The sequence below is a fragment of the Pagrus major genome, chromosome 8 (assembly GCF_040436345.1).
Source record: "Pagrus major chromosome 8, Pma_NU_1.0".
NCBI classification, from domain to species: Eukaryota; Metazoa; Chordata; class Actinopteri; order Spariformes; family Sparidae; genus Pagrus; species Pagrus major.
In genome coordinates this window covers 9,119,342-9,141,344 of record NC_133222.1, presented here as the reverse complement: position 1 = coordinate 9,141,344, position 22,003 = coordinate 9,119,342, and the positions used below count along the sequence as shown (strand labels likewise).

At 43.4% G+C, this 22,003-nt stretch overlaps 1 protein-coding gene across 1 annotated transcript in view; it reads right to left on the bottom strand.

Moving 5' to 3' along the window:
- Positions 1-3,305: 3,305 nt before the first annotated feature.
- iqsec3b (IQ motif and Sec7 domain ArfGEF 3b) overlaps positions 3,306-22,003 on the bottom strand; it is a 32,174-nt gene continuing 13,476 nt past the window's right edge. Inside the window, exons 4-15 of the mRNA XM_073472575.1 lie at positions 21,511-21,912; positions 19,894-20,594; positions 18,996-19,157; positions 16,017-16,139; positions 9,914-10,080; positions 7,523-7,662; positions 7,223-7,354; positions 7,012-7,111; positions 5,849-6,007; positions 5,645-5,737; positions 4,744-4,790; positions 3,306-3,725 (exon numbers count right to left, since the gene is read on the bottom strand). Of these exons, the coding sequence (XP_073328676.1) occupies positions 3,306-3,725; positions 4,744-4,790; positions 5,645-5,737; positions 5,849-6,007; positions 7,012-7,111; positions 7,223-7,354; positions 7,523-7,662; positions 9,914-10,080; positions 16,017-16,139; positions 18,996-19,157; positions 19,894-20,594; positions 21,511-21,912 (2,646 nt within the window). The remainder of the gene's footprint in view (positions 3,726-4,743; positions 4,791-5,644; positions 5,738-5,848; positions 6,008-7,011; positions 7,112-7,222; positions 7,355-7,522; positions 7,663-9,913; positions 10,081-16,016; positions 16,140-18,995; positions 19,158-19,893; positions 20,595-21,510; positions 21,913-22,003) is intronic.

Below are 22,003 nucleotides of genomic sequence, written 5' to 3'. Positions count from 1 at the left end.
AGACTGACCGAGGGACACTTTTGCCCGGAGAAGGTAACACTTGAATGTTTCAAGGTCACACTGGATCTCCAACCGTGGACTGGACCGCCTCCACCACTCAAGGTCAGAGGGAGGAGAAACAGGAGGTGAACAGCACAGTCTGAACTGAATGGCCTGTCAGTCGACTAAGACTTTGTTGCTCCACTTCAACCCCACTTCTCAGCGCAGTCCTCCCCTTAAAAGAACCTCCTGTCCACTTGTTTTCAAAGAGAGTGAGAGAAACAAAAGGGAGACAGGGACAAAGAGTTTCAGAGACGACAGGGAGAAAAAAAGCGAAAACGGTGAGCTGACGGCGAGAGCTCTATCACATCTGCAAGCCTTCAGGTACTTTGCACAAATTGATTTCACTGAGTATTGTCATTACTGTATTATGTTGATATCATCTATGTTTTTGTAAGATAATTTATTCAGCCAAAATGGTATTGTTTTTTTTTTTCAATCTCTTTGTAATTCTACCTGCGTCGAGGTGTTGACAGCATTATCCTTTCTCAAGAGTGACTTGCAAAAAATAAAAGCTACTTGTATTTTTTCTGGCCTCAACACTTAACGTGAAAACACCTCACAATATGAAATACAAATGACTGTCTTATTGTTTAGAGGGCAGATTCAGCACCCATGGTAAAGGATGTACATACACACACACACAGATTCGCTACACACAACTTGACATTCACTAGAACAAGTCAGATTCAATATTGCTTTGCAGCTGACCTCGCCCGCTAATGAATGAGGTCAGAGCTGGTGTGCTGGAAGGACGCAGGGAATGCAGCTGAAGACTGATTTCCCATACGCTCCTTCATTCCACCGTCCTTCTCGCACACCTGGTGCAAATTCATCCATTAGAGGCCGGGAGGTGAGGGAGGGATTGCGGAGACGCCGCTGACGTCAACGCACACAGACAGAAAAGTCCCGAGATCGAGAGTAAAAACTACTTTATTCTTTCATTCTCTTCAAACAGAAAAAATTAGAAATATTCCATTAGTAAACATGTTGATCTTTAAGAAATCTCCTTTTTAGAAATATTGTGAGGGTGCAAAGATTAATGACAGTGCTCCACAGTGAAGGATGCAGATCGGTGCAGGGGCCGGTCGGGCAGAAAGGAGAGAGGAAGTAGTAGAGAGAGGGGAGAAAAAATGACATCAATCAACTCAACATGCCCTGACGATAATGATACAAACATATAATTAAACTCCCCCCCACCCCCTCTTGTACTGCAAATGAAAAAAAACAAAACAGAAACAAAAAGATCTCATGCTGTACAGTACAAGTCAGTCAGAGTTTACAGTAAACAAAGTGGGGTTTCTGACTTGAGAAATCAAGCAGTTTCTAAGGTGAATCTAAGCTGGATTTGTTGTTGCTTTGGCAGCTACGTATACATCAGTGTGCGTGGTTGTGTATGCGCTTATATATATATACTGTATTTATATACCTGTGTGTGTGCGTGTGTGTGCAAATGACCAGTGATTTACTGCCTGTATTTACCAATACAGCATAGCCCTTTACACACCTTCACAGGTGACACAGCCATCTCTTTATAATCCTATAATAATATGACATGGTTATTTTAATGAATAATGTAGATCTGTAATAATATCAGTGTGTGTTACCATGGTAACTGGAGTGTACGCTATAAAAGCTGCCTGTTTCCTGTCTCTGGTAGCAGTAGGATTTTAGGACACCCCCCTGATATTAAATGTGAATAATAATAATAATATCTATAATAACTATAATATCCTTTTTTTCTTTTAAACTAGATCTTCTCTGTACAAATACATACGTAGATACACACACTGGGCAAACCAATCACTTTTTCAGAATAAATCTATATTATCTATTTACAATATATCCAATATATTCTGTGGTGCAAAAGATACAAGACGCGTTCGGTGTGTCTCAGTCGGATGATTTGTGATCTGCTGTACAAACCGGCTCAAGCTTGAACCATCGACGCTGGACAGACGACGCGGTGAAATCAATAAGTATTCCATGGACATCTTCGGTTTTCCCCCTGATTAACATTCAGCAAAGGAATGCATCTCTGCTTTTAAAACATTTTCTGTGTGCAAGGAAAAAATATACTACGTGAGAGGAGAGTGATGGGTTTTTTTTTGTGAGGTGACCTTGATCTGCCCTGCGTGGAGCAATTCTTATTCATTTTCAAACTAAGAGTTTTCCAGGCAGAGATATTGCCAAAGGTAACAATAATATTCACACTAGGTAACCCATTAGGAATAAATATACAGGAGGAGAAAGGCTTCAGCTGGCTGTTTGAGCCTTGTTTTGGATGAATTACCAGCCCTACTCTCTGCTGCCCATGAGTAAGCAGATTGAACACACAGTACACAAGCGCACTATCAGTCAGTTCGACTCAGAGGTGCAGAAATTACATGTTACAGTGCAACAAATCCTTTCCTGAGCTCCGAGAGAGCAAAACGCTACAGAATCGGGGCCGTCACACACCGCTGTGACGATATCTGCTCACACAAGTTTAGCAACACAACGATGAATCACGGGAAAATATGATTGTCGTCAGGATATGGTTTTAGATTTTTAGATTGGGTTAGTGAGATGCAACATCCTTGCTTACTACACTACACTGCACATGACAGGGTGGTGGTGTTGCAGCCTTTCTTTGCCTTCTTCCTCACACATACTGATTATCTGTTCCCCAGAAAATGAAGGAAACAAATAAGCTGGTTTGCTCACATTATGCAGAGATGAGGAGAAAAAAAAAGTGAGGAGAAGCTAGATTCGCTCTGCTGAAGTGATCCCTCACTGAGTTTGGTAAGAGGTGTGAACTCATCGTCAAGAGATTTGTCCTTCATATTTAAAGCGATCCCTTGTCCTTTCAGGGCTGCCGAAGTTTGCTTTTTCCGACGTCGCCCCTCGGTTTCACAGTCACAGCTCGCAGACACATTTGTCGGACAGGTGACATTTAAAAATGCAAAGTCACGAGATCTCTTAAAGAGTGTGAAATCTAGACGGACAACATCATCAGCTACTGGGTGACATGTTGGAAACAAAAGAAAGAAGAAAAGTCTTTCAGAAATGGCATCAAAACTACTCCACGTTGAAAAACAACACCACTCAGTCAAGACTATGAATAGATTCTGGTTGGTTTCCTCTTCTTTTGTCCCTTTTTTGGACTCATACAGTATATCCCTTGCAATGCTTTTATCTCCCCACTCAGAGAAAGTGGACAAGTACGTGTTGTTGTGTGCGAATGTGAGGGTCTGGCCCCCAGGGTTCGTAGAGCAGCTGACAACTCAAACGATGCTGCGGGAGCCGCTGGAGTTGCGCCTGCGGGTTAGAGGCATGGTGTGGTGGAGGGGCATGGGTGAGTCAGGGGGACAGAACTGGTGGGGGTGGTTGTAAGGTGGAGGGGGAGGCGGCAGAGGGGGCTGAGGACCGTCCCCCTCTCTGACGCGTACAGGTGTGGACAGGGCGGACTGGATGAGCTGATGGGTAGCCGGGCCTTGGCTGAGGAAGGCCTCCATCCGCCCTCGCCCGCTCTGGTCCACTACTATCACCTTGACGATCTGCTGGCATTGGATGAGTGTTTCCGGGCGGAGCTCCCCTGTCTGGACGGGGCTGAGCAGGGCGGGTGGCGCAGCCAGGGCCAGAGGCGTTGACTCAATGCTGGGCTGGCTCAGTTGATAGGTCTGCAGCCTGTTGTGAATTGACACCTAGTTTAGGAACAGTCAGAGAACGCATGAGGAGTTACCAGCCTGAACGCAGCCTCTACGCAGCCCTCTGGTGTGTTACGCACATGGGCATGCAGGCATGCAGGTAGGTATAATGCAGAGCGAGCGCATGCAAAATACACACACACACTTCCTCCCTTTTTCCCTCAATCATGCTTTTACATGATTTACACTTTCTCTCTATGACATGTTTTTTGTAAACACACACCAGCCCAGGAAGAGAAAAGGATTGCGGGGGTGAGAGGAGATTTTGGTAAGAAATCATGGCGGGAACGTTTTGGATATTCATGTGCGTGTGTGTGTGCGGACATGGTCATGAGTGGCAGAATGAGAAGTTTGGGAGTGTCGGGGGAGAGGAGAGAAGTGACACCGAGGGCGTGGTGTCTCCCTAACACACTTAGTTACATCTCTAAAGGACTGACTGAGAGCAGGAGAGAGAGAGGAGAGAATGGGCAAAGGTAATAAAACAGAGAGAAAACTGGAAAAGGGGGAAAAACAGTTTCTATCGCTATGCTTAGTTAAAGGAAGGGCTGTTTTTTTATCAGACACACACCCACCCACACACTCAACAGACTGTTAACGGTATCAAGCTTATCTGGCTTTGTAGATGGTATTCTAGGAGCCAGCCAGGCTTATGGTGGCTTGCAAAGGCTTATACAGTAAGGCTGGCAAGCAGCAGCTGATGAAAGAAGGGATGTTGTATAGCGAGTAGAGTGGCTGCTGATCCACTCACGAGGCACAGAAAGAGACTGTTTGTGGCGCCGCTACCGCAGACTCCTTTCGGCGGCCTTTTGTATCCCAGGCCTGCATAGTGGGGATGTGCCTCAGGCGGTGCTCTTTTAAAGCAAAGCATAAAGCAGACTTTCTTTTTTCAGGAGGAGGCACGGTCCCTGTCTAACTGCACACACACACACACACACACTCAGATACACAACCACACCCACAAAGCTGGAGATGCAGGCACTTACCTGAGGGAGACAAGAATGGCTTTATCACTTACCTCTACTGTGTTGTTGTTGCCGGTTTTATCGTACGGATCCTGTTGGCCTGTGGGGACAAACGGGTCTGTTTGTAAGTCAACAGGCAGATTTTTAGCTTCATATACAGAATGTTATGAGTGTTGATACCACTCATTGAGTTTGGACATTAGCATTAAACTGGGAGCATGGGGAAATGTAAACCAACAGCTCTACCAGGCAATTTAAGATTTTGAGAAATACCACTAATTTGCTTTCTTACTGAGAGTTAGATGAGGAGATAAATACATCTCTCATGTCTGTCAGGTAAATATGTAGCCAGAGCTAGCAGCTTATGTTAGCATAAAGACTGGAAACGAGGAAACAGCTCACCTGGTTCTGTTCAAAGCGGAAGAAGTATGTTTACCAACAACGCTACCCGACAACAGTTAAACATTTTGGGAATTACGTTAATTATCTTTCTTGTCGAGAGTTAGACAAGAAGATAAATACCTCTCTCATGTCTGTCTGGTACATACGACGTAAAGCTAGCAGCTTACGTTAGCATAAAAACTGAAACGGGGAAACAGCTAGCCTGGTGCCGTCCAAAGTGGAAGAAAAATGTAAACCAACAACTCTACCAGGCAACTCAAAATTATGAGAAATACACTACTTTGTTTTCTCACTTTTCAAGGGACGTTACCTGCTGGAACTATTTCTTTCTATAAAAATAAAAAAATAAGTGACTACGATAGCGAAAGCAAAACTATAAGCCCTCTGATCATCATCCACACTTCTTTTCCATTTTCTTTTTCAGTGTGTTTTCATGCGCCTCTCTTCTGTGAAGTTGTCCTATTTTCCTACATTGCCTTGAGTAATGTGTGCATTGTTACGTGTAATGTATGCTGTGTTATGCATTTTGTGCTGCGTGAGCAAAACCAGCACCTGAGGGAGAGCCGTGTCCTGTGTGTGTGTCCATTTGCCCGCCGTTGGTATGAATGCCGTGTGGCTGAATACCTTGTTGCCTCTCCAGTTCCCCTAGAACACAAGAAGAAGGGATTGCAACCAGCCACATACATTTCAGTGCAGTATTTCTTTCTTTGCATTTGCATTTGTTTGCGCTGAGGTGTGTGTGTGCTTTCCTCTTACACTGGATGTGTATCTGCTCCATCTCGTTGACCTCTGTGATAGCCTCTCGGAGCTCCTCGGCAAACTTCCTGAGCTCTTCTCCACTCGGGGAGCAGAAACTCACCAGCTGCTTCTTCTCTGAGGTAAACGGGCTCAGCATGGTGATGCCATGGGCGTAGACTGATGGGAAAGGGAAATAGAAACCATATTTTCACAATAACTTTAACTTTGATTCTGAAAAAGGATGCAGTGTTGCAGTTTAAATTTCAGTTTCGACTACAGATCTCCAGATGTTTCTTCTAAAAATACCTGCAAAAAAACTCAATGTGTTTGTGTTGGCAGCAACATCACCACCAACACCTTGAGCATTACAACTAAAGGTTTGCAGAAACATTAGAAATCTTATATTAACAGAAGGTGAATTGGCTCGTTTTCTTTTTTATGTCTCACAGATATTTTTTTTTGTTTTTTGCCATCCTCGCATTGTGTCTCACTCAATGTCTGTGCCAAATGAAATTTGGTTGACATTCACGCTGCTTTGAGCATGAATTGTAATAACTTTGTTGATCCCCTAATTTGTAGTGCCAACATAATGCCGAATTATTCTCAGCTGGACGTTACATTAAAACCTGGATGCAGTGTTGGAGGCGAAGCTCCATTCATTCCTATGAAAGCTGCTCAATGGTGCCTGAAGCCAAAAAAGGTCGACCTCCCGGCTTTAAAATTACCCAGATTTTTGGCATTGGGCCACAGAGACTTCCACTGACCAAGCCAGCTAACTTCCGGTTTAGCACCCAGCTAACTTGAATAAAGATCGATACAAGAATGGTAATTACAATTACGTGATGCGCTGGGGCCCAAAAATACTTTTTTCATAAGCTCACATTGTGAAAGAAGAGAAAGAAGAAGAAGAATTATCTCTTACCATAGACAACAACTCAAATTCCAATTAAATAATCTTTCTTTTAAAGACCAAGCAAGCAACTCTCCGGAAAGATCTTCCCCATAAATTGACAACTGTGCATTCATTCTTTTTTATTGGCGACCACTCTGCACTTCATTCAAAGTCTGGGTCTCGACCTCGAATTGACAGACAGCACTGACAGTTAGCTCAGCATTTTTTCCAGCCCCAGGCCAGAAGTGTACTCAGAATAAACTACTGCAGAGTAAAAACAGCATCTTACATTCATTACTGAAGAGGTGAAACTGCATTCCCAGCAGACCCATCGCTTTACAGAAGGTGTACGAGGCCGAGCTTTTCTTCTTGGGACACAGCTTAAGGATCTGCAGCAAAACACGCAACATCACTGAATTAACATACTGTATATTTGATTACATCTGGCTGGTTTCAGCTGCATATTTCGGAAAGTTAGTGACTAAATAGAAGTTTCTTACCAGCAGCAGGTCATTGAAGAGGAAGACCTCTCTCTGGAGCTGGGAGAGTTTCTGTTTGTGAGGCTTGTTGGCGTCAGGCACCTCAAACAGGCGACAGCAGCACACCAGACGTCTGTGGGGCACAGCGAGGATCTACGGAGGCGAGGTTAAAGAGATGGAGATGACAGATAGTACAGAGGACAGACTGCTGCGAAATAATACATGGCACAAGAGAGCGGAGACAGTACAAACAAGAGCAGACAGCTCACTGAAATGAGAAGAAAGGCAAAGGAGAACGATCTGCACACAAATATCACTCACAGTTTTCAGGCCTAGGATGGACTGCTCCACGCGGCTCACGTAGGTGACGTGGTCTTCGTTGGAGCGCAGCTCTCTTTGTTGGATCCTTTCGTAAATGCCTGCGACCATTTCTCTGGGGATGTCTGCTCCATCATCCACACCTGAGGGAACAATCATCCATAAAACGTAAGAGTGGTTTCTAAGCAAGGTAAGAAGTCGTCTATATCCTGCAGGTGATCAGCTCTACCTGCTGACAACAAGGTCTTTACTTGAAGTGGCAACAGACAACTTTTCCCCGCTTGCGTTTCCAAGTGGTGTTGTTGTTGGCGTCGCTGTTGCAAAGACGACTGGGTCGTTTCTGGACAAAACCTGAGTTTATTAAATCAATTAGTCTATTATAGAAATGGAGCACCAGTTAACCTTCCTTTTCTCCCGGCTTACCGCTTGTCCGATGACGGACAAAATTGTATACAGATAGCAAGGTTTATTTCGCAGATGGATTTCTAATAGGCATGGAAGAGGAGCATGAAACTCGAATTTCTTCAGGCGTCACCTCTCAGCAAAACCTGTAAAAAATGTTGGTGTCATGAAACTGTGCACGCATCTATAACCTGCGGGAAAAGGGCTTTTGAATTAAGCTTATTTTAGAACGAAGTCACCAAACTTTATAAGCAGTTTTTTATCAGATTTTACTGGTGACTCTATACATGCAGTTTTTATGTCAGGGTGACCATTGAAAATGAAGTTATGGCTCTATCCCGATTCATTTACATGGGCCTGGTCTTGTCAGATGGCTGCCGAGTGACAGGACTTGCCTATTAAGAAAAGTTAACACTAGTCACAGGGACCAAACAAGTACTTTTACTTTGGCGGTACATTATGTTGACAACAGGCTTCTTCTGTACTCGTCAGCTGTAGTCAGGTAGCTATTTGAGCTAACGGTAACTCCTTCAGTTGGTTGAAAACACCATAACTGGCTGACTTTTTAATGTTTCCAGCTAACTTTTGTTAATGACAACCTCGGAAAAGTTGATTTTAAGTGGTATATTCATTAACCCCATATTTCAACCCGTGTTAGCAATAGGAGGACAGTTAGCTTAGCTGCTGTCCTCCACTTTGGACAGTTAATTACTGTTTAAATTAAATAATACTAATTGTTTTTCATTACCTTTATTGCGTCTTTCCTATAACTGAAAAGTTTAATTAAAAATTACAGTAAATTGGTGTCATGTGGCAAACTTATTAAAGGGCCTAGAAAATAATGTTGTTGTTTTTTAATAGGACCCGTGTAATGTGACCCAGTGACTCCAAATCAATGCCATAAATATTCAAATCAAACACTTAATTAAAATGTAATATTTATGCTTATTATTCACAGAAGTTGATTGTGAATTAAATCATTTCACTGTGTGTGTCCTCGAGAGGATTAACAACAGCCACAGTGCAAGTTAATGGGGATCCAAACACTTAGTAATCACTGAATTTGAGACTGGCTTTGTGGGCTCATGTAGTTTTTTGTCTGAGGGTATTAAAACCAAATTAGTTTTATGTCACTGTAGTGTTGGCAGCTGTGAATCAGAAATCACGCTTTTATCCCAGTGTGCGCTGTCACTGTGCCGCCGCGGTCGTTGTTCCATCATCATGCGGCACAATGACATCCTCGCCACGGTCTGTCACTGCTGTTGGAAAAACCCGGTCAGTTCATAAATTAAACGTGAATTGTACAATATTTACAAAGAAGATATTGAAATGTATTATATTGTGGCCTGTTCTGTCAGCTGAAGGTACAAATGAAAGTCAAACCCTCAGTAAATGTTGGTATCTGCTCACCGGACAGGGAATGTGCTGAGAGCCTCAGGGAGTGCAGGTGATGAGATACTTCCGGTAACTGTAGCTCATATCGTTTAAATCTAACGCTAAGTGAGCCTCAATTAAATGGGTCGACGCCACAGTCTCTGGGGCAGAACTCTGACTCAAGGATATCTGAAATCTCCTCCTGCACAGCTGACGGTTTTCTCGATGGTAGAGAGGAGAGGCAAGCATCCGCCGCCTTTTTGAGTAATTTATTTCACTTCAAGAAGCTGTCACTCAAATTACTGATGGTGAGGTCGATAAGAGAGTGCTTGTTGTAAAAAAGTTCCTCTGCCCTCTGCTCTCTTTTTCGTCTTTCGTATCATTCCTCCTGACATATCTCTCCGATGGATCTCCTCATCATAATCTGCAGTAAAAGGTTTGAAATATGCATGTGTGTGCACGTGAAGTTACTACATATCACCAGTGTTCAAACTCTAACAGTATCAGTATACCAGCTCTTTACACTCCCAGATATGGCACATACATACAACTACTATATAAACACACACTTCATCTCTCCCATATGCGTGTACTATTACTGTATGTGTACGCACTAACCTCTTAGATTGCGTATGAAGTCGTCAAGGCCCATTTTGCGCTGGGGTTTGATGTTAGGCGAGTACATGTCGGTGTTGAGGAGGACCACAGCGAAGGCCAGGATGAAGATGGTGTCTGGGTTGTGAAACTGCTGCACCACATCAGGATTACACATGCAGTACCTCTGGCTGTGGAGGAAAAATAGGACAACAGAGTTATACGTCTGGACAAGTATTTTCTTACCAGCCACACTGCTCTGGATTCTAGGCAATTATACCACTATTAAAGCTAAAAGAAGATGCGACAAGTACCACCAGCAGCGTTGAATATAATCAGCATAACAGCAACACGGTTACAAAGAAATAAAGTACAGCACATGTCTGGTGAATAATACCAAGCAAGCATTGAGAATCCTTGTTTTTTTTTTCTATAATCTTATGATATAATTCTTTTTATATGAAGTCATACAAAATGCAATGAATCACAGATACAGTTGGATAAACACAATATACCACCCCCATGTTTCTGCTCCACCGGAGCCCAGTCCCTTATGCACTGTTTTGTAACAGTGATCACACTGAATCCACTTACAGCCATACAACACAATTACATGTGGGTGAGACGAAACAATATATGATATGCAATGAACTAAAATGAAATTAAAAAAACTATTAAAAAATATACATATTATAAATAATAAAAGACAGATAGTATAAAGAAGATACAAAAAAGTTAAATTATAAATGTAAAATGTAAAACAAAATAAATAAGGAAACTATATATAGTAGTATGGGGTCAGTAGTACAAAACTGCAGTATAAGTAGTGTCCATGTTTTCTATGTAGGTTAAAGTGACTACGAGGAACTTTAAGTTGTTGTTGGTTCTAGCGCCCCCTTTTGACAAAAGCGGTACAACACCAGGGCCTGCTGTTGTAAAGATCTTTGTAATGTATTTTTATTTGATTTTATATGTGATCGGACCCGAGCACAGGCATTAATAATGACTATTTAAAAATAGCAGTCTTCCCGCTGATGGTCTCGTTTGCTACAATCGTTTATAATCGTAAGAGGAATCACAAGACTGTTTCATGAAACACTTAAAAGTGCCTCATCGTCAGTTTAAAATGAATAAAAAATGATGTTAAAGTCTTCTAATCCATAGCTTAAAGAGGATTACCAGTAGTTTCAGATTTTAGTTTGAGACCTCTCCTTGAACGAGACTTGTGTTTCCTGTCACAAAAAAAGATCTGATTATCCGTAGGAATCGTTTCTTAAATGTTGTCAGACACAACTTCAACCTGTCAGTGGCGAAAACAAGCACATTTAGTGGACGTAACTACAGTCGGAGTTGCCCCAAAGGATTACGTTGCAGCCACTGTAGCCATGTAGCGGCTGCCAGCTGAGGCAAACTACTGGACGGGCTCCAGAACATTTGGTAAGTATGAACCATTTACACCCCCAAACATGTAAATATAGGGCCCCGATTTAAAAGAAAATGGAATTTCCCTTTAAAGATGCATTGCTAATATTTTTAGTGGCAGGTTCATGGATTTAATGGATCCCGGATGAATCATATTGTTTGGCTCTATCTACACACTGTAACCAAGCCAACCATATCCTGTTATTAATGCAGTAAATAAGATCATCTCTTCAGCTCATACAGACACGTGTAGGACAATGTTCCAGCAACACAAAAAATCAATTTGACATCAGCTAATTGAAGAAACTGGGATTACTAGGATTTTATTGCTGGACTGACATCAAATCAAATCACACTCAGTTCATTAGGTACACCGTGCTCAAATGAAAGCAATCTAATACAACAGTCTGAAACCTCACCTTCATGAAGGTTTTAATATCGAAACTGTTTTAGAAATGCAGTGATTCAACTTTGTGGTCATTTTGGAGGATGTAGATGATGATGATGCTGTGAGGGAAGAGAATATTAGAAGCAACACTAACACTCCAGAGCCAACGTACTAAATCTTAATGATTTTCTCAGTGACTTTGTTATTGTGCCCAATCGCACTCTCAAATCGCAAGATTCCCTCCCAGCCTTAATTGTTTTTACGTTTCGAAATATCACCGGAAAGCTTGAGGGAAATTGGTTGGTGCGTTTCAGCACAGTAAAACCAAACTCTAACTTGTAAGAGAACGCTCCTGCTGTGAGGTGGAGGCATTCAGACGGATTTTAAGGCCAACACAAGCTGCACTCGTTTGTAATCCGACAATCTGATGTAAAGACTTGGTTGTTAGCTCTACTCGTATGCGAGGAGCAGTTATTTTACTTTAAATTAGACTGACAGGACACACAAGTCTTTTGACAATGCGAAATGGTGCTGCCCGAGGTAAGGTAACACTGCCCAGTCTACTATGGGACCAGAGATGCTGCATTTGGACTTGCTATGCTCCCTCGCTGCCCACAGGCTTCACAAACTCTCACTTCCACCCCTCCTCCCCCCCACCACATCTCCCTTTCTTACTGTCACTTACACTTACACAGTGGGCCATTTCAGTGGTGGGAGGCTTTTATCTCTGCAGCCAGGCAGGATGCAGACATGGAGAGGGCTGCTCTGCTCCAGAGGACTATGTACTTGTCAGAGCGTATGCGAGCGAGAGGCCACATCTGAGACCTGCACGACCAGCGAGCCTTCTTCCCAGACCTCCACACAAGATCTAAGGCCAGGGAAACTCGCAGGGTATCAATCGACAACAGCCCAGTTCAGCAGCAATGCCTTTGTTTGAGGGAGAATAGATCCTGCTCGGCACAGACGCTGCTACAGATATAATATGCACATGCACGTTCATAGACACACAGAGGCACAAACGAGCCCCTTGATTTGCCAACTTGATGTAACTCTGCGGCAAATTCATCAAAGACTGCATGCAAGGCAAGATCTACTGTATGTGTGAGTGTGAATGTATGCGAATTAACATATGCATGGCCGTGTAAGTGCATATATGGCTGTGCACTGAGAGAGAAAACAGTTGGGTGAATAAATAAAGCACCGTGTGTGTGCATATGTGTGCTTCATTCACACATTTACAAGCGCGGAGCTCCATCTTACGTAACCAGTTTATTTAAACACTAGCTCTCGATCTCTTATCTTCATATCTGCATATGAAAGTTGCATGCCAGCTGGCACAAATACCGCTTCGTATAAAAAGGAACTACTCACGACAAGAGTACAACACGCCTCAAACAGATGACATAACAACTGTTACGTAACAGACATGGCATCGGATGTCTGGCTGTCCCGATAAAGCCAGCTCATTTTCTGACCTATACTCACAGCTCCAGCGACAGACAGTGTGGTCTCAGATCGCTGATGAATTTGTAATCTGCAGCCCGGGGCTCAGCACGTATGATTGAGTGTGATGTGATTAACTGATGACCGCGGTGGGTGTTCTGATTGGCCCTCAAATCAGAAGCAGAGAGGGGAAAGTGTCATGACTGCTCCTTCTCTTCTTTGCCCTCACCACTTTCTGCTTGGAGTAGGAACTCACTTTCCTTTTAATGGATAGGACTCGTGATCTCATTTTAAATCATACCGCTCCGAATCCAATAAAAAGAACAAAATCAGCAGTGAATAGATCCCTCGAGCGGGTATTGTACATGCATCCACAGCCTGCTGTAGCTATTAAAACACATCAATGAGCTACACCTCTGCACTAAGTGACATGTTCATTTATTATGATGAACATTGACATGGAGCTCATTTTGAAGCAGTCCTGCATGTTCTATCGTGCCAACACCAGCAACAAATGTGTTTTAATCCGCAGCTAAAAATAGTCTCCAAAATGCTAATATTCCTGTTTGCTAGAAACTACAGTACAGAAAACGACACTATATATGACCCTTTTTTTTTTTTTTTATCATCTGGTGGCTCTAGCGAAGGCACCGGTTTGGTCCAGGTTTAACAACTACTGCATGGATTACCATGAAATTGGGTTCCGACAGCTTTCAGCCCTCCGGGTGAACAGTAATAACTTTGGTGATCCACTGTCTTCTCACGTATTTCAATAATCATATTTTTAAATTGCCCAATACCTTGGCTTACAACAACATAATTGCCATAACTGCCAAGGTCCAGCAGCCCACTTTAAATTAAGTCAGCCCTGCATCAGTCAAAATTTAAAACCACAAATAACTGCTTAACCATAATTGAAGCTCAGGATTCACATCAAATTGTAACTAACTCATATATACCAGCCATGTAGTCATGCCAGATTTTGCCCATGCATTATTCCCTGTGAAATTACAAAAAATTTTGAAAAACTTGCAATGTTAAAAAAAATAAAAATAATACTGGATCCGGATCCACACCAAATGTTAACTGGTTCTATTGTTGGCCGAGACCCATCCTCCGTCTAAGTTTCGTGGAAATTTGTTCAGTAGTTTTTGTGTAATCCTGCTGACAAACCAACAGACCAACAAACAAACGCTGATAGCTCCTTGGAGGAGGTAATAACATTCCCCTCAACCTCAGCTCTGCTTTACTGAGTTTGTGCTAATTAGCAAATGTTAGCAGGCTAACAAGTAGAAACTAAGATGGTAAACATTGTAAACATCCATCATCATGTTAACACTGTCGCTGTGAGCATGTCAGCATGCTGGCGCTAGCATTTAGCTCAAAGGAAGATTGTGCCAGGGTACAGTGTACAGCCTCACAGAGCTGCTAGCATGACTGTAGACTCTTAGTCTTGTTAAAGGTTTTAATCTTCAGTAGGAACCAGCGGGCTGAGTGCCACAGACGGGGAAGAAAAGTGCCAAAGTATTACGAAACAGGCTAACTAATGTTGTTGTTGACAAACAAAAGACGCCTGAAATCCAAGTTAGCTTTAAGACCACAAGACGACAACAAAGTCAGCAGCTCAGACAAACAATGATTACATTGTAGATGCATAAAGTTGTTTGGAAGACAATTAATATGCAGCACATTTTCTATGGTGATTACACTTCCGTAATGTTGAGTTATACTAGCAATTAAGTGTAATACGGAGGGGCATCTTGGTTAATGGCTTGAAAGGGGCAGTGGCTCTAACTCGTGTGCTGGTGGTGACATTGTTGGCAATCCTGAGGGAAAAGAGCAGCACACCGGCAGAGGGAGATTAAATGTACACCGCAATGCAACCTATTACTCCGAAATAGAAAACAATGATGGCCGTTTTTATTGCCTTTTTAGTCCCGGGAGCAATCTTCGGACATTTCAAGGACGGTGCCTGCCAGGAGATAGAGCATCAGTTGCAGTTTGTCTGTTTTCGCCTCAAAAAATGTTCAGTCAGAAGGTAAAAAAAAAAACTGTTTCCGCCCAGGGGTTTGTTAGAGGTGAAGCCAGACAGTCCACTCAAAGGCACAAAGGGAGTGTTCAAGCTACAGTAGGTCTCTCAAGGCCCTCTCGGTATTTAAATGAGTCTTAATTCTTCAGCAGATATGCTCATGAATACTAGTGGCTCAAGGGCAGGAGTCAGCACCGACAAAACGAGCAGAAAACCAACTTGCCGCTAAAACCTCATGAGTACTAATCATGCACTTTTACATATTCATGTGTAATTTCGCACGGAAATGGACACATAACTGTCAAGCACATACAAAAAAACAGCTCGCAAAGTCCCAAGATTTGTGTAACTGTGTGTCATCCAGGGGAGAAAGTTGTGAAACAGAACATCTATTTTGGTCCTGATGGAACGCACACTGATTGCCTGCAGCTCAGATCTCCGTTATGATTGGCTGACAATCAAACACTGCTGAGTTTAGTCAAAGGTTACAGGCAATCAGTGTAATTTGTTAATGATATGAGGCTTTGGCTTCCCAGCCTGCCGCAGTGAGCTTTCACAACCAGTTAAACACCTTGTCTATAAAGTCAGCTTATTAGTATAGAATTCTGGATACGTTTGCAACCCCGAGGCTGCAGGATGAGATCAGAAATGCTTTATTTTTTGGGGCCGTTTTTTGCATAGGTGGCTAGAGGCAAAAGGTCTATTCATTCTCAAAAGCTGAGAGCGCCCTCACAAGCCCTCCCCAGTCATGTGATGGACTGTTGTTGTGTTGAATCGTGTTAAAACGTGAAGCCAGGGCCTGTTAGTCAGCGGGGCCCTGGTTGTGAGCGAGTTGACAGTCTCACCTAAAGGCTTCGATGAGTCTCTCCACTTTCTGTGCTTCGCCCTGAACACGAACATGAGCCTGGAACTTTCTCAGGGCTTCGTCGAGCTCCATGCCAGAGAAATCCATCTCGTCCACAACGCAACTGCAAAGGGACAGACAGAGAGAGAGAGAGAGAGAGAGAGAGAGAGAGAGAGAGAGAGAAAGCGAAAGAGATCGGCTTTAGTTGTAGTGTGTCACTGTAATGGGAAGGTGAGTGAGTGATCCTGCGCTAGTGCGTTTGCGTGTGTGCATCAAACTGTGAGTACCCAAGTGCTGATGGCAAATCTTCCTCTTACAGTCATACTTCCATTACAGAAGCACTGACCTGGAAGACGCACATAGAGACAACATGTTTGCACACACACACACACACACACACACTTTGTGTAAACATCAAGGGGGTCGACAGGGTCTAACGGCAGTAGGAGATAAGAGGGAAAGAAAGGCAAGAGAGGACGGAATAATGATATCTTCAGAGCGACGGGGCAAGAGAGAGAGAGAGAGAGAGAGAGAGAGAGAGAGGTGCATGAAAGGCTGAGGACAGGCTGCAGCAACGGAAGAAGTACATACACAAGATTGTGCGTATACGTTTATGTGTCCACGCGTGTGTGTCTATGTGTCTGAATGAAAGAAACCGAGGCTGTGTGCTTGTATATGTGTGTGTGTGTGAGAGAGAGAGAGAGAGTGTGTGTGTGTGTGTGTGTGTGTGTGTGTGTGTGTGTGTGTGTGTGTGCAGTGCAGTGACCTATTTCTAGAGCTCTCTGCAACAACCTCAGCAAAAAGCCTCTCTATCCTGGATCTCTGTCTACACTGGTTGGATGCAAAAAGGGTGAGTGTGAAAGCATTAAGTGAATGCGTGTTCTCACGGATGCGTTGCATTTATGCATGCAAGCGCCGCATGTCAAGTGACTCTGTGTGCTTGTGTGTGTCACCCTGTGTGTCTATGTCAGGTTAGGTTCCAATAGCTTGTTCTATTTTGGATATTTTAAAATACCTGAATATATTAATGCCGAACAAATCTCACGTTTAATATTTTATCTCCTCTCTTTTTTTTTGTATTAAAGAGCAACACAGACACATGGACACACGGCAAACAGGTACATTTGAAAGCGCCAGAACGTCTAAATAGACAGTGAGGTAGGAAAATGGAAGTTTGAGCATCTGCAGCACAGTGGCAATTAATCACATTGCAGATGAGGCCTATGTGATTTCGTGGAAACCTCCAGAGCTGTGTTACTCGATGGACCTTGAGGTGAAATGTCAAATCCTGTCAGTCATTCAGTTAAGTAGCAAACAATCAAATCATGTCCACAGCTGTAGATGTCAAGAAGATGTATATAAATTGATTTTGCTCCAGATGTTCTGTAGCCCTTTTTCCACAAGGTAAGTGGAGGGCCAGTCGATTAGAGAGGTCTTCATGATTAACTAAAGGGTTTAACTAAAAGACCATGCAAGTGTCATACAGGAGGAGAAATGCTCCAGGACCATCATTTCAAATTACAAATCACATTAACAATGACATTAAAAGAGCTTGATTGGTCAGTATCATGATGGTCCTGGAGCGACATTAATTATGATGTTCCAGGAATAACATCAATGGAGGGATATCTGGTCCTGCCTGTAATTTATTAATTTAGGCTGGTTCACTTGTCATGAGGACTAATGCTCTTCACGCCTGTGAAAATGTCTTTCTTAGGCTCTGATGGAGCTTCTGTGGAGTTTTCTAAAGCCTGAGAAATAACAACACTTGTGTCTTCAGAGTCCTGTTGGCTTGGGCTTGAAAATTCAAGATACAGAGCCTGCATTTCAAAGTGGGCGTGCGCAGTTTGAAAGACGTGGGCATTCACCAGCATTCACCGGTTAGAGAAGTCTAACAAAGAGATACTACAGTCTGAAGCACTTTTTTGTTCTTGACTCATAGTAGGGACTACTACGAGTAAGGGTATCTCCCCAAACTGTGTAGAAGTGCAATACTAAATCACTAGAGCACACCTTAATGGCTTATAACTGATCTATATATGAGTATTAGTAAATGATTTATCATCATTAAATAAGCCATTTGTTAACATTTAAGAGGAGACACTACAGGTGAAAACAGCTTTTTTTCATGTACTGGTCAATTTTTAGATTTTGGACTGTTTTTGTTTCCATTACATGTTTTCTTTCAGACTAGTGGAAAGAAAACATCCAAAATGCACATTTGGGTGTTTATTTTAGTTCAGATTTCTGTTCTGGACATTTATGGCATCGGAAAACTTTTAATACAAACAATAATTGTCTTAATAATCAACTGGGGAAGTTTCATTGTGATATCTACTAGTTTAAATTTGTACTCTTTTTTTTTTGTCTAAAAATGTATCTTTAAAGGTCATTTTCTCTGAACAAGAGATGTACACTTTAGTAGCATTAACTATAACTTATTAACTTTATTCCTCAGGGTTTTTACAGAGGGGTTTGTTCATATATCATTCATAGCCTGATTTATACAACATTTTATTATAAAAACTGGGCAAAAACTGTGTTGTCTGATTCATGGAGTGATGAAATGAGACATCCAAAAGTCCCTCCGTAAAAACATTTTGACTCTAATGTATCAACAAAAACAAACAATAATTTTTAACCCTGTTTTATCCAGATTTCAGTTCTGGAAATTGGTGCATTTTAGTGCATTTTTTGATGAGAAAATACCTAATTTGCATATTTATTTCAGAAAAGCTGTAATTCAAAAATAATTGTCCTTTTGTAAGTAATCATCTGGGGACGTTTCAGGGTGATATCTATTATCTTTAAAAAAAATAGCCTGCTATTTACATCCTATTTCCATCTCATTTCCATGATATTTGAGCAAACAGGACTGATGAAGACCTTGAGATGCAGTTGAATCTTGATTTTGACAAAATGCTGTCAGAATCTAACCATATGTATATTTGTGATGCGTATATAAATAATGAGGACTCACTCTAGGACATCTCTGTTGAATTGCAGCTTGCTGTTCCCCAAAAACTCTCCAATCATCTGTCTGCTCAGGCCCTTCCTCTGCAGCAGGAAGTGAGCCACTCCGATGGCCGTGTCCGGGACGAAGCCACGTGTGATCAGGAAGTGGATGCCTCTCTCTGGGTTCCTGCCCGCAAGATAGCCAACAGCAGAAAAGGAGATGGTGTTAAGCGTTAAACAGCGCATGTTGTGATGTTTCTGTGCTTTCAAGCGGATAGGTGTGTGGGCCTGAGTGAGAAAGAAAATGCGTAACACTGTTTTTAAGAGAAAGGGTGCTTAATGTGTGTGTGTGAATGAGGGGAAGTGATTGTGTGTGTGTGTGTGTGTGTGTAAGAGGAAGCACAAAGAGAAAGAAGGAAAGAAAATGTGCATTCATGCGCAAAAGCTGTTAGCCCTGGACTTCTGGATCAAACCCACTCTCACTGATGCATGTGAGTTAATTTACTTTAATTTGTATTAACTAATAATAAGTGCAGGCCAACCGTGGACTCTATTTATAGAAGCTGAGCGGCTCTCACATTGTTCCTGACCTCCTTGACTGCCTCTCCTCTTTAACTACATTTTCCCTCTTTTCTTTCTTTCTCTCTCTGGCTCTTCCTTCTCTACGTCCCCCGCCCCCCTCTCCACCTCTTTTTTCATTGACATCAGGACATCACAAGATGGCACTGAACAGGCGGCTCTTCCCAACTATTACAAACACTAACGAGCAGCTGCTCAGAGCAGTTTTGCCAGGCTGTGGGAGATTTGTTAGACACAAACAGTAATAATTGTACTTTGAACCCTGAGCCACAGGGCACCGATATATTTTGCTGTTTTATGTGTGTGTGAGTTTATGTGTGTGTGTGTGTCGCCAGCCCACTCACACATTGAAGAGGTTGAGTCCTATGCGGTAGAGGCGTTTGCGGTGTGTGTCTGTGGACAGCGTTGGCGAGCGGCAGGAAGCTGGATCCTGGCAGCGGTCCCTGGGCAGAGAGACGACCAGAGCCTGCAGGGCCTCGGGGCTCGGCCCTCCGGGGATCTGCGGAGGATGAGTGTAGTGGTACTGCTGGTACTGGGTGTAAATCTGAGCAGGCTGCTGGTTAGACTGGGCCGAGGTGGAGATAGAGGTGGAAGTAGAGGTAGAAGTGGAGGTGGAGCCGCTCTCCCCCTCCATCACACCTCCACCTGGAACTGGCACGGCTGAACCCCTCCTGGATCCTGGATCGACCATTTCCAGCTCCTCACTGGGCGGCGGAGCAGGAAACTCTGGCTCGTCTGCGTCTCCTCCCCCAGCCATGCCGCTCACAGAAGTCTTCCTGCTGCCCGGCTCTCCACCGCCTGCATTGCCCAGAGAGGTGGTGGTTGTGGTGGTGGCGGAGGAGATGGTGTAGGAGCTATTGCTGTCGATGTGAACGGTGACATCTCTGAAGGCCATGAGCAGCGAGCTGGCACTGCGTGGCAGACAAGCGCTCTCAGCAGCTGCACGAAGAGCCCCTGGGTCCATCAGTAAACCCTTCCCCTCTCCAGCCTCCGACAAGCTCCAACCACGAAGGGCATCATCAATTGACTGGGCCAAGGAATGAAGCTGCAGATATGGTGATGAAAAAATACACTTCAAAAACATGAAATACTTCAAAACCAGTGAGTTAATCGGGTCAAGAGACATGATTCATGTGAGGAATGTTTCTGATACTTGAGGGGTTGCTAATTGGTGGCTATTTGGGAGACTAGTGGAACTGGATAAACAGTGACGGCGGTTGGCTACTGAGCAGACCATGGCATTCAGATGAAACTGCCAGTGATCGAGCCAGTGGGGCCAGCCAATGTAGTGCAGCCTGCGCAGATAAAATGCACATATGAGGCCGAGTCGAGCTGCTGAACATTTGCAATGGCTGTAGTAAGGATAGGATTGGAAATTTAGATTTTGACTTTAATGGTGTCGCCAAAGTTATTATGATTCATTGTTTGTGAATGTTATGTCAATCCATCTTCGAGATAATACGATATTTCACAGGATAAGTGGAAACTTTGACCTGCAGGCGTCACTAACCATCTTGAAGCCTCAAGTCTGGCATAACAGCTGTCACCATCTTGGTTTTGTTTTTTTTGTTTTTTTGTTTTTTGGAGCCAGAAGCGACCCTTTTAGGACAAGAGCTTGGTTCTGGTAAATATACGCATTGCTTGGTCTCTGTCCTGATTGAATCTGACTGAGAACACGAGAACATGCCGTGGTAGCAATTTGCCAATCACAAGGTAGCAATGCCCTAAAGAATACCCTGCTTTATCATCTATTTTACTCTTAATTGGACCATAATTTACCAAATGATCATCATGCTGTTTTGAAGAAGACTGGAAGCTAGAGATTGAGACCATAAACTCATTAGGGAAACTATTTACTGTGGTAATAAATCAAGTGAGAAGTAGTGTTATTTTCTCATAAGCTTACATACAGTCAGACTTCTTTTGAAACCAGTGGGAGCTGAGAAAAAAAACACACTCACTTGCTCAGAGAAGCAGTCCTCCAGCTGTGTGAGTGTTTGCGAGGGGGTTTGAGGTGGGACTGCGCCTGGGGCAGGAGAGGGAGCAGCTGGGGGGGCAGACGCAGGTGAAGGGGGCAGAGAGGTGGAGCGGCACGGGGGCGGAGGAGGAGTTTTGGAGCGTAAGGGTATCTGTCCTCCTCCTGGATGCAGGCTGTAACTGTGTCTCTGGGTTGCATTCCGGTTTCGGCCTGAAGGGCTGGGATGGCGCAGGGAGATCCGGCGGGGCAACTTGCTCTCCGACAGCGAGTTACGGATCTTCTGGAAGTTTTTGCTCAGCTGGTACTGCCGGAAGGCCGTTTGGATACGCCGGGCCGCCCGCCTCGATATGAGATGGCCTCCGTACTTCTGCTCCAGCTCTTCTATCTGGGGATGGGGAGAGAGTGAGGGGGAGTGAGTTTAAATATCAAACATGTTTACAAGGCTCTGAAACTCACTGATGACACTGCAAGAGTGA